At 45.4% G+C, this 16,113-nt stretch overlaps 1 protein-coding gene across 5 annotated transcripts in view; it reads left to right on the top strand.

Moving 5' to 3' along the window:
- Positions 1 to 16,113, top strand: part of MAP7D2 (MAP7 domain containing 2) — a 134,814-nt gene that overhangs the window by 76,156 nt on the left and 42,545 nt on the right. For 3 of the 5 annotated variants that reach the window (XM_066250094.1, XM_066250098.1, XM_066250097.1), the window contains exons 4-9: positions 3,018 to 3,132; positions 4,328 to 4,426; positions 5,793 to 5,906; positions 8,003 to 8,125; positions 10,549 to 10,697; positions 12,704 to 12,822. In XM_066250094.1, coding sequence (XP_066106191.1) covers positions 3,018 to 3,132; positions 4,328 to 4,426; positions 5,793 to 5,906; positions 8,003 to 8,125; positions 10,549 to 10,697; positions 12,704 to 12,822 — 719 coding nt within the window. The remainder of the gene's footprint in view (positions 1 to 3,017; positions 3,133 to 4,327; positions 4,427 to 5,792; positions 5,907 to 8,002; positions 8,126 to 10,548; positions 10,698 to 12,703; positions 12,823 to 16,113) is intronic. The other 2 variants (XM_066250095.1, XM_066250096.1) reach the window with 2 other exon arrangements.

Here is a 16,113-nt window from a genome sequence, read left to right on the forward strand (position 1 = left end):
ATGAAGGAACCGAAAGACACACTGGGTAATACTGACCTGTGTAAACCTCTAAGAAAAGTGAACGGAGCCGGTTTTGTTCTGATGTTTGAATCACCCCATTCTGACAACTTCGGGTTCTAGAAATCCCCTTACCATAGAGCTCAGTTACTGACTCTTTTTCATCATCTTTCCAAAGGTGGTGACATAAAGTGATTTTGTCTTCTCTCAGGGATGGCTTCATTTTTATAAGCCTACTCAATGGTTGAAAGGAATGAATCTCTAATAGTGGAATTTGGAGCCACTTAGTGGATTGCAGTTAGAGAGAGAGGTGTTTTTTCTAGAGGGAACTGAGCCATCTAAGAGTAGGTCTGGCTTTGGGTGTTCATTCCCTTCTATTTATGTCCCTAGATAGCTGCTCGGTGGTAAGGTTGGCCTGAGGAGTCTAGTGTTCTTTCTTCTCATTGGTCTCCTTAGGAGCTGCCTTGTGAGGTCCTTCTGACATGTAAGAATTCTCCCATAACCCACTTCATGCTAAATTTACTCTGGGGTGCAAGGTTTCAACACTTAAATGAGGTCATTGGTTAAATATGTTAAATCCATACAATAAAATACCATTTTGCCCCAGTCTTGAACAAATAGTCAAGATGTCAAATAGTCAAGATGTTCAAGTCCCTTAATGCCCCTCCCTTCTCTCAAACAGACTGTTGGGTTTGGCTGTCAGAATTTAGTGGGCCAGGGTTGTGAGGATGGGACAGTGCTAGGAAATGCACACTCATGATTGTAGAGTCTCAGCCAGAAACTAGAGCAAATTCAAGTCTGAGATTGTTTGTGAAAGATTCTACTTATTAATTTTTAGGGAGGAGGTGTAAGGTATTTTTCCCTGCCGAGGAAGAAGGAAGGGGTGTAGCCACGAAGTGTGGATAAGCCAAAGTTTTATTGAGTACAGAGCACTTCCCAGACGATGTTCCCTGGTCCGGGGGACAGGGGCCAGGGAAGTCGCGCAGATGAAACCGCATGTGGGATATTTAAAGAGTCCCATCTAGGGTGGTCGAGCTAATATGACATGGCGAAGTCTCACTGGCTAACGTACAGTCGCTCTTTTTCCAAGGACTCCTAGGAAGTTTCTTTTGGTGCGCATGAATGTGGGCAGCTCTAGCCAAGTTCCCGGGTCTGGTTTCTCACGTGACCTTTCCCCATTATCCACCGACCTTACAGGAGGGAGATAGAGAAAAAAAGAGAGAAAGGAGGGAGGTGAAAAGCAGGAAGTATCAACTCGTCGTAGTTGCTTCTCATATGTGCCTTGACTGGACAAACCCAGTGTTTTGAACCAGTGACCTCAGCACTCCAGGTCGACACTTTATCCACTGCGTCACCACAGGTCAGGCCGCATCTGAGACTTGTAGGAGGAAAAACATTCCCTTCCTGTGCTCAGGTTCCTGGAGAGGCCTGTCTCTTAGCAAAGTGTTATTCAGAGAGAAATCATGCAGAGGAGGCCGAGATGTGGAGAATGCTCAACTCATCCCTCTAGTGTAGACAAAGGACAGGTCCAGGCACCTCGGAAGTGACTTCTCTGTGTTACTGAGTGATAGAAGGGTGCCCTTTTCTGACCCTTACCTCACGGTTACTCAGTTGCTGCCACTCGACATTAATTTGGCTTGCTTATTTCAGCAGGAATATAGAGCATCTTTTTGTTGTGGAGTCCGGCTAGGATGGGCCCAGTTTCGGGCGCACTGCAGGGGGTCTTTATAGGGGTGCAAGGGGATCAGCATAGCTGTTGACCTTGCTTCAGCCTTCTCCGTGGGGAGGCAGGCAGAGGCTTTGGTATTTGCAGTCACCGGAACAGGGGGGAGTGTAGAACTGGAACTCCTGCCCTGGCCGGATAGCTTGGTTGGTTAGACCCTGGTCGGCAAACTACAGCTCAGGAGCCACATGCGGCTCTTTGGCCTCTTGAGTGTGGCTCTTCCACAAAATACCACGTGAGGGCGCTACCTCGATAAGGAATGTACCTACCTATATAGTTTAAGTTTAAGAAATTTGGCTCTCAAAAGAAATTTCAATTGTTGTACTGTTGATATTTGGCTCTGTTGACTAATGAGTTTGCCCACCACTGGGTTAGAGCATCATCCCGAAGCACAGAGGTTGCCGGTGCAATCCTCGGTCCAGGCACATACAGGAACAGATTAACGTTCCTGTCTCTCTCTCCCTTCTTCTCTCTTAAAGCAACAACAGCAGCAGCAACAACAACCACCAAAGAATTGCAACTCCAGTGCCAGGGAAATACTTACCAGCCGTCAGGCCCAACTTTATGAAGGTGGCAATTGAGTTGATACAGGAGAATGTTTTGATTAATGCCCTGTTAAGGGAGAAGCCTGGTTGGTTTTTCTCTTCTGGCTAAAACTGTTTAGTTCTTCCTCCTCCCCTCCTTCCATTTAACTCGTGAGAATTCAGATACTTTATTTTGTGGACAGAATGTTCCCTCCTCTTGTTTTTCTTAAAGTTTGAAATGTGTAGGGTCATCCCTAGCAAACTGTTACAATGTAGAAAACAATGGAACCCCCTTTAAGAAATTCTAAGGTGAAAACAAGGCTTTGCAAAATAATCTCATAGTTGTGTAGCACCCCAAAAATTAAACTTAAGACTATAAACTGCAAATTATATTTCATTTTAATTTAAATGTTCTCAAATCAAAATGTTTTATGCATTTCAACTAGAGAACGTCCAGTTGGTTCTAGAGCACAATTCCATTTCTACTGGGTGGGGCAAACCGGGACTTGAGACAGGCCTCAAGGAGTTACTGGTCGTCTAGCGTTGTTCTTAAACAAATCGGGGCCTGGCTGCAGCAGCCTCTCCCAGCGACGAGGTGTTGGGGCTGGGATCCCACAAGCTGAATTGGTCACTACCCACCCACTGAGAAGGCGCTGGTGTGGCCGAGAGCGTGATGCCGGGTTTGGGCCCAGAACACAGAGCCCCACTTGGTGACTCACTGCTGGCGCGCAGGCTGGTGTTAATTTTTGCTCTTCCTTGCACCACCTGTACAGGAGCGGCTGGAGGCCATGCTACGCAGGTCCCTGGAACGCTCCCAGCAGCTGGAGATGAAGAAACTATGCTCGCTGGTTGGAGTGCCCCAGGCCTTCGGGACCCGAGTACGAGAGGGTGAGTTTCGGGCTGGCCCTGCATTGCAGGGCCTCGGGGCAGGCAGGAGGTCATCAGGGCTGCAGCCTGCTGGGTTTGGGGGATGCTTTGTACCAATCTGGAGGTACCTTTTTTAGATGTGATGTTTCAAACTGCCAAGCTTCCTGTGTACACGTTTCTTTTTTTTTTTTGTATTTTTCCGAAGCTGGAAATGGGGAGAGACAGTCAGACAGACTCCCGCATGCGCCCGACTGGGATCCAACCGGCACGCCCACCAGGGGGCAATGCTCTGCCCCTCCGGGGCGTTGCTCTGTTGTGACCAGAGCCACTCAAGCGCCTGGGGCAGAGGCCAAGGAACCATCCCCAGCACCCGGGCCATCTTTGCTCCAGTGGAGCCTAGGCTGCGGGAGGGGAAGAGAGAGACAGAGAGGAAGGAGAGGGGGAGGGGTGGAGAAGCAGATGGGCGCTTCTCCTGTGTGACCTGGCCGGGAATCGAACCCGGGACCCCTTGCACGCCAGGCTGATGCTCTACCACTGAGCCAACCGGCCAGGGCGTACACGTTTCTTATGAAGGGGATCTGTGCATTCGTTTTGCCAGCAAACAGCAGTTGATACAATAGCTGGGCTGTGAGGCACAGCAAAAGAAAAGCCGAGAAAATGAAAGCAGAGTCCGGTTAACCAGATCCATGTGGCAGACCAGGGGACAATCTGGTTCCAGGGAGGGTCATTGGCAGTGGGCTGAGTTACCACTGCAGCGTGACCCACAAAGGCTGAGTGGCAGCTACCCTCTAAAGAGCGGGAGAGGGGGGCCCCCCTCGTTATTAGTTTTTGTGCCTCTAAGTTTTGTTTCAAGATGACTTATTTATTTCATTATTCAGTTGGTAGTCATTTTTACATTTTCCAGTCTTTAATGTATGCATTGTTAGTAGTCTGGGTGGCTTTCTCCTGTTCAGCGTCTTACTGTTTGTCATTCTAGTATGCAGGTAATGTACAACTAGCTCTTTCTGAAAGCAGGCAGGTTTACATTTATATTACAGTTTTTTGATATTGCTGTATTGTGCATGTATCCTTTTGTCAGTGAATATATTTTGTTTTTCCTGGTTTTGAGAAATCAACTCATTTCAGTTATTCTTTCTAACTTCCTAAATAGAAACTAAGTCAACTAGAAAGCGGGCCTTTTCCCTTTACCTCCTTTGCTCTGATTTTTGCTGTGTAGGTGAGTCAGAACACACGCCACCCCCTCCTCTAGGTTTAGCAGCCAGCGCCCTCCCTCCGGACGCGGGGACCGCCGCCACCGCCGCTGAGCCTGCCAACGGTATATCAGAGCATCACCATGCCCTGGCATTCTGTGATGACTGTTCTGAGCACTCGCCTCCATCGCTGTCTGTCTCCAGTGCTTTCGCCATTGATTTCTTGGCCTGACCCCATAGAACTTTTTTCTAGCGATGTGAATGACATGCTCGTATTTCTGTTCCTGTCATCGTGGAGCTGTGCATGCCTCGCACCCTAGTGCCCTGGACACATTTCACCTTCGCTCACGAACGTCTGCCTTGAACACCATGCCAGCCTTTGACTTTTGTGCATTCAGATCTTTCACACTCTCATTGCTCCTCATTTTGTTTTGCATAAGTAGTATTGTGTTCTAGTCCACTCCGGTTAGGCACGCAGAGTTCTGTGTGTTATTGCAAGGATTTCTGCACAGGTGTTGGACAGGCGAGGGGGGGTAGCAGTGCAAACACTGAGCATCAGAACAAGGAGATTCATTGGCTCTGTTCTTTATCTCACCTCCCTGATAGGCTCTCTGCTTTGTGTATCGGCCTGGGAAACTCTTTCAGAGGTCTTCAAACTTTTTATAAAAACCGCCCACTTTTGCAGTGCTGGTCAACCTGGTCCCTACCGCGCAACCAAACAGCGCTGCGATTGGCCCACCATGAAAGCTGGACCGCCCACTAAGTGGGCGGTAGGGACCAGGTTGACCAGCACTGCAAAAGTGGGTGGTTTTTATAAAATGTTTGACGACCCCTGGAAGAACAAAATTAGCAAGACTTAGCTCCCTGGAAATTAAGAACACCAGGGCTGGGACCACATGTTAACATTCCTAACCATAAATAATCATAGCTGTTGAAAAAGGGCTGTTGTGGCCTCATCTCCTGAGAAGAGAAAGAAACCAACAACTAAGGGTTGTTCTGCTTTAACTAGAGCTCCTTGCCTTACAAATGACCTCTCTCTCCAACCTGAGTATCGATAACCTTCATAAAAAGTCCAGTTTCAACTCATGCAGATTCATTCAGACCATAGAACGTTTTCTGGTGGTGACTTGTCCCTGAGTCCAGGCTGGTGTTGTTTTCACGTGGTCTGAATATACTGAGTAAAAGCCCCTGGCCCCAAGGAAATAAGGGATTTGCTGGTGGGGTTTGCATGGCTATAGTTGAACAGTTGAGTGAGGTTGGATGGAATTGAAGAGGACAGAGGCGAGAGGTGGAAGATCTTGCTTCAGACCGATGGCTGCTGTGGCCTGGGCGTTCCCAGATAGGCTCGGTGGGTCGGAGGACTCTGGGAGTAGCCTGCTGGGTCGTGGTGGCTTAGAAAGCATGTGAATGAGGACAGGAGGAGCCCTGAGGTGTGTGTTTCTCAGTCTGTGGTGGAATGGGTACCAATGTCTTTAATGAATTTCTCCGCAGCATGTGACAACAAGCATTCAATATCAACTGCGAATTTGCCAAAGCAGACAGAGCTTCCCATGACCAAGCGCCTGTCTACATCCACTGCAACAATACCTTATTCTCCAGACCGAGGCAAGTGAACGCGTAGACCTGATCTTTTCAGTTTTTCTCTTTTCTAGTGTGAGCGTCTTAATGTTGGTCTTTGTGAGAGCCTTCTGCAGACGCCCCCGTTACGCTGACCTTGTGTTCTGACTGTGAGAGCCACGGGCCTCACTGATGAGGCTTTGAACAGTGGCATTGCCCTTTAGAGCCAGGCCATGGCTGTATAAAGACAGGAGCGAATGCAGTTCTCCCCACATGCGAGAGATGGCTCCGTCTTCCACAGTGCATGCAGTTCTCCTGCCCCGAGTTCATCGGAGAGTGGGCAGCGGTGACCGTTTGAAAAGTAACTGCCCAGTTGTTATTCATGTGCCACAATTGATTAGCCAGAAACAGAAGAATTGATGAGAAAGGTACATGGGAGACTTAGACGTGTAAAAAAATGGGAATCTGCTACTACCTGTGGTTTATAGGCCTGTACAAACGGAAACTCAGAATCAGTATGCAGCCTTTATTTATTTATTTGTGTGTTTTTTTATTTTTTAATTTTTGAGAGAGAGACAGACAGACAGGAAGGGAGAGAGAGACGAGAAGCATCAATTCTTCGTTGCGGCACCTTAGTTGTTCATTGATTGCTTTCTCATATGTGCCTTGACCGGGAGGCTACAGCAGAGCGAGTGACCTCTTGCTCAAGTTGGTGAGCCCACGATCAAGCCGGAGACCTCAGGGTTTCGAACCTGGGTTCTCAGCTTCCCAGGTTGATGCTATATCCACTGTGTGCCACCACTGGTCAGGCAATAAGAAGCCTTTAAAATGGGAAAAGGCTTGGTGGCCTTTTCTGGCACTCTGTTTTGAGGCGGGAGGTGATCTGTATAGGACATGTGCCAGTGCCAGAAACAAAATGGATATAAAACTGTCTGAGTGCCAGTGGAGCCTCAGATAAGTCATCAAAAGTCTGAACTGAGACCTTTCAGAGCATGTAGGTTAAAGAAAGTAGGGAAGTTCTCCAGGCATCAAACGTGTTTTTTAAAGCATTACTGCAGAAGTGTTAGGCCAGTGGAATACTTACCATCAAGTCCTCCCCAAAGGGCCTACAGAAGGATGCTTTTGGTTTTAAAGAAGCCGTGTGTCTTCCTGGGTGATTTTCAATGGCGTGGACCTTGCACCTGCAGCACAGAGGCCTGTCCTGTGTGGCAGAGATCCACCCATGTCAGTGTGGCTGATCTCTGATGTAGCTCACGGGTAAGCCCTGGAACCCTTGAATTAATTAAGAGCTGGATGGGAAAACACCTACATGTCCTTTACTCTGTGTAACTATTCCATCAGTGTCTTCCATATATTTTCATGAATTCCCATGGTTACAAATTAATATTAAATTTATATTTGCTTTGATTAGTATGTAAAGATATCAGTAGGTTATTATATTTAATTTGCAGCTAACCTATCTGTGAATTAAAAATTGAAAATTTTAATTCTCAAGCTATTTATTGGCTACTGCATACCCTCAAAATACAAAGTAATGGAAAACTTAATCCATTACCTTATAATACGTTCCAAACCATCAGAATGACATTAAGTCACTGAATTTTGGCCTATTCAGTGACATTTAAGTCACTGAATATCATTGCTTCCATTAAAGCTAATAATCAGCTCTTTTTATACTTTAATTTTGGCCTTCTTTACACGGAGAAAATATAAAAGGGTGCATATTTACACACTAACAGAATCAGTATATTATGAACTATTTCTTAACAGAAGACCTAAAACAAGGGTTTTGTAGAAGTAATCTTATTTTCAATATTAGCTCTACTTGGTCAGTAAGTGGTTTCTTCAGTTCATATTACAGCATGGGAGATGGGCTCATTGTCTTAGAGTGACACAGGTAATACTGTAACAGCATCTTGAATGAATTTCGACAGCCCAAGAGAACGCACTCTTTCACGCTCTGACACACCGTTTGTTTTCTTTTACTGTGACAAACCCCGAAGCCATCCTGTGCTAGAATCCTTTTATTTTCCGCGCTTGTTCCACCACCCGAGTTAATTTGCATCATGCAACTGTGTTGTTTTAAACATTTTATTTAGTTTTAAGTTTGCTTTTTAAAAATTTTATTTGATTCCATTCCTCAGCTCATCGCATACATATCTCTCCTGAGGAAAACTTTATTGTTACACGACTGTTGGCACCCACACAGGCTTCTTTAGCAAGGAGCAAGACTAACCTTGCTGTTCCCGGCCAGGCCAGTGGCTCAGGTAAAGGAGGCCAAGCTGGTAACGCTAAGGAAAATGCTAGAAGTGGTGATGGTTAGCCTATAAGTTATTCCTGAATGTTTGTATTTTGCTTCACTTTTGCTGACTTCGTGAAATGTCTTCAACAGTTAGTAACATTTTCTATCTACCAGTGTTTTGCTATCGCTATGTTTCTTTTCTTGTGTTACAAAGGTGATTGAATTATTTCATTCATTAAGGGTGTGTGAGTTGGGGGAAAACTCCATTTCATGAGCTATGGAGGGTAGTAGACTTTTAAAGAGATGGTTTGACCAAGTAGCCTTTAAACCACAGTCTCTAGTCTCATAATCAACTTCTTACCACTTTGGGTAAGTTAGTTAACCTCGCTAAGTAAGCCTCTGGTTCCTCATCTATAAATGGAGTTATTTTAAGTTGTCATGAGGATTAAATGAGATAGCACGATGCTTGGCGTAGAACGAGAGCTTAACAAATAGCTACTCAGGGCTGCTCCATGGACCTGCAGCATCCATCACCCGGGAGCTGGTTAGACGGCAGGCGTTCTGGACCCACCCGACTAGCACACTGTAGTCTGAGAAACACTGGGCCTTACCATCAAAGCCCTTCCTTGCCCAGAGTGGATCACATCACCATGGCAAGATTAATGAGGGCTAGTGTCCTCTGCTTGCACATGGGCAACAGTGTGTCCACATCAGGGTGGGGCTGGTCTCAGTTCCCAAAATAGTGTATTCAGTGAGATGACGTATGACATGTAATTCTCAACCTAGTTCCAGCTGTTTGCGTGTAGTTGTACTGTTTCTGCAAAGAAGCTAGGCGAATGGCCAGTAAACATGGCACGATCCTCACCATAGTCATTCGTTAGGGAAATGCTAATCAAAATCACAGTGAGATGCTACTTTACATTTTACTAGGATGGCTAAAATCCAAAAATGAAAATAGTAACTGTTGGTGAGGGTGCAGAGAAACGGTAACCTTTATACATTGCAGGTGGGAATGGAAAGTAGTGCAGTCACTTTAGATAACGGCCTAGCACTCCGTCAAACACAGAGTTACCCTATGGCCCAGCAATTCTACCTTTAGGTATAGAGCCAAGGAAGTTGAAAACTTATGTTCACACCAAAACTTGTACACAAGAGTTCTTAGCAGCATTTTCCATTATAGCCACAAAGTGTAAACAATACAAATGTTCAACAGATGAATTAATAAAGTTGTATGGCTATAAAGTGGAATATTATTCAGCTATAAAAAGGAATGAATTGCTGATTCATACTACATGATGAACCTTGAAAATATTATGCTAAGTAAAAGAAGCCACACACAGTGCCACAGATTGTATGATTACATTTATATGATATGTCTGGAATAGGCAAATCCAGAGAGACACTAAATTAGCGTTTGCTAGGGAGGGGGAGGGAGGCAGAGGAACGTGAATACTTAATGAGTACAGGGCTTCTTTTGAGTGTGTTGAAAATGTTCTGGAATTAGACTGTAGTTATGGTTGCACAACCTTGTGAATACACTAGAAACATGAAATTTTAAAAGGATGAATTTTATGGTATGTGAATTATATCACAAAAAAATTCTTCTCAAAATGGAAGTATACCCATTTTGAGAAGAAGAATGTGTCAGAGGGTCTGGTCCCTAAGACCACGCCCAGGGTCCGTGATTGTCTAGGAGGCCTCACAGCTATGATTGATTATGGGAAAAGGCTAGAGTGCAAACTCAGCAAAGTGAAGAGATGCATGGGGTGAGGCCTGGGGGTGACTAGGTCGAAGCTTCCCAGGTCCTCTCCCAGGGTAGTGACACAGGGCACATTCTCCCAGCAGAGAGTTCTGACGTGTGTGAAATGCTGCCGACCAGGAAAGCGCACGAAAGACTCGGTGTCTACGGGTTTTATTGGGAGCTGGTCACGTAGGCACCCCCTGCCAGGCACACACCCAAATCCCAGACTCAGAAGGAAAGTCATGTTTGTACACACAGCTTAGGTACAGCGAGCTTCTTTTCACTTACTGGGAAGAACCCTCCTGAAATCTAGGTTCCCAACCGAGGGCCAGCCTTGTGAGCAATTCTTTCCAAAGGCACGCGTCAGGCTTGCTATGTTAACTTTTTCTGCACAAGGAACTTGACATTTAGAGATGTTAAGTAACCTGCCCAAGGTGATCCAGCTATTAGGGGACAGTGTTAGGTCTGTCTGGCTCCAACGCCCACATTTCGAACTCCTGAGATTGGCCTCTTGAACATTGAGTGTAGGAGCCTTTTAAGATAAGAGTCCTTTCTGTGCACATGAGAAAAAGTATGGTGGTATTTTGAGATCATGGATTGCCCGTGTCGTGTTTTAATAGAAATATGTTCTTCCCACCTTCTTGCTTGCTCTACTTTTTCTGTCTATGCCCCTGTCTCTCTGGTCATTACGCTATATAACTCTCTAGTCTTTCATGCCTGTCCTCGTGTAGCTGCTGCCAGTTCTCTTCAAAGCTCCTACAAGTCTTCACCCACTCGAATTGCTAAGAAGATCGCTGCAATCATATCCAGCGAAGAGGATGGGAAAGGAACCCGCGCAGCAGTGGATCCTTCTCAGGTATGTTTCTACACGCATTTGCCATCGGGGCCGGTTGAACTGACGGGGCAATTACTCCCTGTGCTCCACCTGGGCCTTTGTTTCTGGCATTGTTGAGGGGCGGACTTGCTTTAAAATTTCACCAACCTTTGAAAATCCGGTAACTTTTTGTACCCTCCTAAATCTTAGTGCCTTGGAGCAAATTCCTCAAGACCTTGTCCCCTGTGCAGCCTGCCCTCCAGAGGACAGGAGTCAGAGGGAATGTTCTGAGCATCCCTCACTCCGCTTCTTTAGGGGGGTCTGAAGCTGGCCAGCCTTGCCTCGCCCCGCAACCAGAACTGAGGTTCTCGGCCAGCCTTCATTCACAACACTGGCCTTGGGACATTTCTTCTGTCTTACTGATACCATCAGCAAAACAAATGTTGAGCAGATACTGCCAATGAAGCATATTTATTTAGAAATTATACACATTACACTACCTGGCTGGCTCACTCGCATGGCTCTTGGCGGGGGGCCTCAGCTCCTTACTGTGTGGATTCCTCCGGAGAGCTGCTCAACTATTCAAATGGGGGCACCAGGTTTCCCTCAGAGCAAGGGGGCTGGGGGGGGGGTGCTGGAGCGCGTTTATGATCCAGCCTCAGATGTTAGGCACCGTCACTTCTGTCACATGCTGTGCATCAGAAGCAAGTCACTGAGACCAGCCCGCGGTCAGGCAGACGGGACTTGAGCTCCACCTGTTGAAGCCAGAACACCCAGTAATGTGTGCACTTAACTTTAAAACCACCACCTTACTGTACTATTGGGCATTTGTTTTTATAATACCGTGTTTATTTTTTCAATTCAGGGTGGCTCCGTGGTTCTCACATGAGAAGGGATGTTTTTACTGCAGGGTGCATAACTGTGGAAGGGGGCTAATATATGTGGGACCAGTGAGGGTTCGCTGCAGAGAAATGCAATAGGGAGAGAAGGGAAGCACCCTTGTGGAGCGCTGCTGCCGGCCAGGCACCCGGGCACTGAGGCCGGCCTGTGTCTCCAGCCTCCGGCAGGGGGCAGCCGCAGGGCAGACAGAGGGGTGGGTGGGCTGCCAGGTGCACTGTTAGGGTCCACAGCTCTGTCTTGGCTGTTATACCACGTTTGCACCATCCTGCAGCTTTTCGTAGTGATTGTAGACCTTTGTACTCTTTCCAGTTTCTATAAATAGAGTGTGGTTAAAGTAGATTTGTAGTGTGAGTATGCAAAACAGTTTTATTCTTGTATTATTATTTATTAATTATATTATTTATTTGTATCCTTATTATTGTTGTTATTTCAGGTCCTTATGACTTACCTTTTTAGGTAGTGATGACTGACAAATTAACCTACTTTTGCCCACCCCTATATCCAGGACCATCATATGGTTCTGATGTTAGCTCTTTTTATTTATTTATTTTTATTTTATTTTAGTAGGGGGGGCAGAGAGACAGACTTCCACATGCACACCGACCAGAATCCACCCGACAAGCCCACTAGGGGGCGATACTCTGCCCCTCTGTGGCCATTGCTCTGTTGCTCAGCAGCCAAGCTCTGTGTGTGTGTGTGTGTGTTTGGTGTCTATGTCATCCTCAGTGCCTGAGGCCAACTCGCTTGAACCAATTAAGCCATGACTGTAGGGAGGTGGGGGAGAGAAGTGAGAGAGGAAGGGGTGGAGAAGCAGATGGGTGCTTCTCCTATGTGCCCTGACCGGAAATCGAACCTGGGACATCCACACACCAGCTGATGCTGTACCACTGAGCCAGCCAGACATGGCAACTCTTCTTAAGATAACATGGAGATGGAAATCTTTGCATTTTGAGCTGAATTTATTATTATTTTTAACTAAATCACCTAAATAGGATGGACACATGGTGCTTCTCTGCAAATATTGCCATTGTGGGAAGCACTATAGCTTCGGATGGATCTTCTGAAAGCAAGCTGTTCATCACTTCATCTGTGGTATTGTTAGAATTGTCATTGTGGGTCATGTCTGTTCTGTTCTGTGTCCCCTCCAGGTAGAGAAGATGAAAAGAGAACTGCCAACTTACTCCAGCGTGGGCCCTCTGCCCCCACTGAAAAGAACTGATTTTCCCAGAGGCCTTTCTAAGAGGCCCTCTTCTCCTGTGGCGTCAAAGTGAGTATCGTCCGCTTTGTCACAGCTGGGTGACTAAAGCAGTTTGGTAGGGCTTGTGCAGTGCAGGGTGTACCTCCTCTTCCCCCACGAGGTGTGGCCGGCCCTGAGAGGTAAGTAGGACGAATGGTGGACTGTGACTTACCTTCTTCTCTTTCTCAGTATCTTCTGGATAAACGATGGGTTCTTCAGGGGTCTGGTTGCCTGGTAAATATGGGACTCTTGGGGTCCTGGCCGGTTGGCTCAGTGGTAGAGCGTCGGCCTGGCGTGCAGGAGTCCTGGGTTTGATTCCTAGCCAGGGCACACAGGAGAGGCGCCCATCTGCTTCTCCACCCCTCCCCCTCTCCTTTTTCTCTGTCTCTCTCTTCCCCGCCTGCAGCCGAGGCTCCATTGGAGCAAAGTTGGCCCGGGCGCTGGGGATGGCTCTGTGGCCTCTGCCTCAGGCGCTAGAATGGCTCTGATTGCGGCAGAGCGACGCCCCAAGATGGGCAGAGCATCACCCCCTGGTGGGCATGCCGGGTGGCTCCCGGTCGGGCACATGCGGGAGTCTGTCTGACTGCCTCCCCGTTTCCAGCTTTGGAAAAAATACAAAAAAATATATATATATAGGACTCTCGGTTACCAAGACGGCCTGTTCAGCGTCTTCCATTTAGGTCTGTCAGTTCCATTCTGCTTTTCTTGCATTCTCCTCTTTCCTTCAGCTGCATCTGGACTGAAGTGATTACATTGTGCTTGAGTCTATCTCATGAAAACAGTTATTATTATATTATATGATATTGATGGTATTATGTTATGTTATATTATGTTATGTTATATTATGTTATATTATATTATATTATATTATATTATATTATATTATATTATATTATATTATATTATATTATATTATATTATATTATATTATATTACTATAACTTTTCAGCCACCATGAATAGTATGGTTATTTTTAATGAAACCCATATATATATATATATATATATATATATATATATATATATATTATTAAAAATAGAGTAAACTCACCAATGAAACTGTGCAACTGAAAAACAAATATACACTGTGTGGCTCTGTCTTAAGTCATTAAAATATTTTACTGATGGTAACTGACAAGAGTGACTCAATAATAACTCAGGCCAGCAGTAGAATGGAAACATCTTCGTGATACTGAGAGAAAAAGAAATATTTTAATTTGGGAAAGTAGGAAACTTTTATATGAAGAGAATCATATACAACCTGTTTAGTACATCAGTTTTGCCCAGAGAACATAGGATAAACACAAATTTAATGAACACTTGGGAATTTCTTTAAAATATTTCAAGGTGACAGCAGCTCTCAAATTTCTAATTTGTTGGTGTCTAATAGTGACTTTCTCACTTTTATTATTTTGCTCAGAGATCACTGGTTTTTGGTAGGCTACCAATTCCTGCTATTGCTGTAGCTATCTTCCATAAGAAAAGCCTTCCATAGCACATTGCTAAATTGATAGCCTCTTGGAGTGTTAATTTTTGTGTGTGTGTGTGAGAGAGAGACAGAGACAGGGACATTTAGGGACAGACAGGCAGGAAGGGAGAGAGGTGAGAAGCATCATTTCTTCATTGTGGCTCCTTAGTCTCCTTAGTTGTTCATTGATTGCTTTCTCATATGTGCCTTGACCAGGGGGCTACAGCAGAGCAAGTGACCCCTTGCTCAAACCAGCGACCTTGGGCTTAAGCCAGCAACCCCGCACTCAAGCTGGTGAGCCCCTGCTCAAGCCAGAAACCTCAGGGTTTCAAACCTGGGTCCTCTGCATCCCAGTCCGATGCTCTATCCACTGAGCCACCACCTGGTCAGGCTTGGAGTGTTAATTTTTAAAGTCTGTTGCTTTGTTTCTGTGCTTGTATTGCCTGTCTTTGGTTGTGTTATTGTTCTCTTGCAAACTCTAAATCCATTAAGTAGGGCGTAAATTCTCTTTGTCTTATTTCTGAGCCTTCCATTCACATGCCACTATCTGGTGATAGTTTGGGACATTGGCATTAACAGAGAGAAAAGCCTGTTCACACTGGGTTCTTTTCCCCTAAGTTTCTCCCTCTTTGTCCAGGATATTGACTCGTGGTTAGTGAGTCAATAGATAGTGGCCAGCAAGTTTCTTCATCATCATTGTAAATTTCACTAAGGTGAACAAGGGATTGTTGCCCTCTATATAGAGAGAGAATTCAGTTTTTGGAAACAAGTTCTCAGTAGGCTCTGTGCTTTTTTTTCTTTATTATGCTACAGGGATAACCTTGTTTTAATAGTGCAGAATGGAAGACAGCATAAATATTCTCAGTAGGGAATTGGGAAACAAATTATAATGCATCCAAACTGGAGTATTATACAGCAATGAAAGATTAGGAAGAACAATACGTAATTACATGGAAAGATGATCAGCATATTGTTATAAAATGATATATGGAACATAAATGGTATATGGAACATGGTTTTGTTTTTATCAAGTGCATGTTTTCCATATTTATGAATATTTCATTAAACAGATTTTTTTCAGATATAAGATTAATAAATTATTTTTAAAAGAGCAATAGATATTTAAGATACATGTGCCTGATCACACTGGTGAATGTGTATATGTGTAGACAGTCATGGTACTTGGGGCAATGAGGTCTTTATCCTCCCCTTCCCTTTTTTTGCTTGTATTAATGTTTTCAAAATTATCTATAAAAATCACGTATTACTTTTGTATAACCAAAAAGGGGGAAGGATATTTTCTTTCCTCCTTCACAAAAGAAGTCTGAAGCTATGTTAAGGCTGGTAAGAATAGGACTTGGTCTGAGGCAGAATTTTGGCAGGTGGTGATGTTCTGTGGACAGGGCTCCCCAAGCCCCATTGTGAGTAGGGATGCACTGCCACTCCAGATCTGACTCTGTCCTGGGCTCAGCAGTGCCTAGCAACCATCTCTTCTCTCCTCCCCTTGACCCAGTGGGGATGTCAGGTACCACAGTGGGGGTCCCTCTCCCAGTCTCTGACTGCTTTTCTGCATTTCAGTTTTCTGTGCTATTTCTTTGAAGTTGAAAATCTTGAAGGTTGTGTTTTAGGCACTATTTTTTTCTTTTTTTTTCCCTTCTTCTTTTTCCAAGTGAAAGGAGAGGAGATAGAGAGACAACTCCTGCATGCGCTCTGACTGGGATCCACCTGGCAATACCTGCCTGGGGCCGATGCTCTGGCCATCTGGGGCCATGCTCGCAACTGAGCTGTTTTTATTGCCTGACGCAGAGGCTCCTTGGAGCTATCCTCAGAGCCCAGGGCTGATGTGCTCAAACC

The sequence above is a fragment of the Saccopteryx bilineata genome, chromosome X (genome assembly GCF_036850765.1).
Source record: "Saccopteryx bilineata isolate mSacBil1 chromosome X, mSacBil1_pri_phased_curated, whole genome shotgun sequence".
Taxonomy (NCBI): Eukaryota; Metazoa; Chordata; class Mammalia; order Chiroptera; family Emballonuridae; genus Saccopteryx; species Saccopteryx bilineata.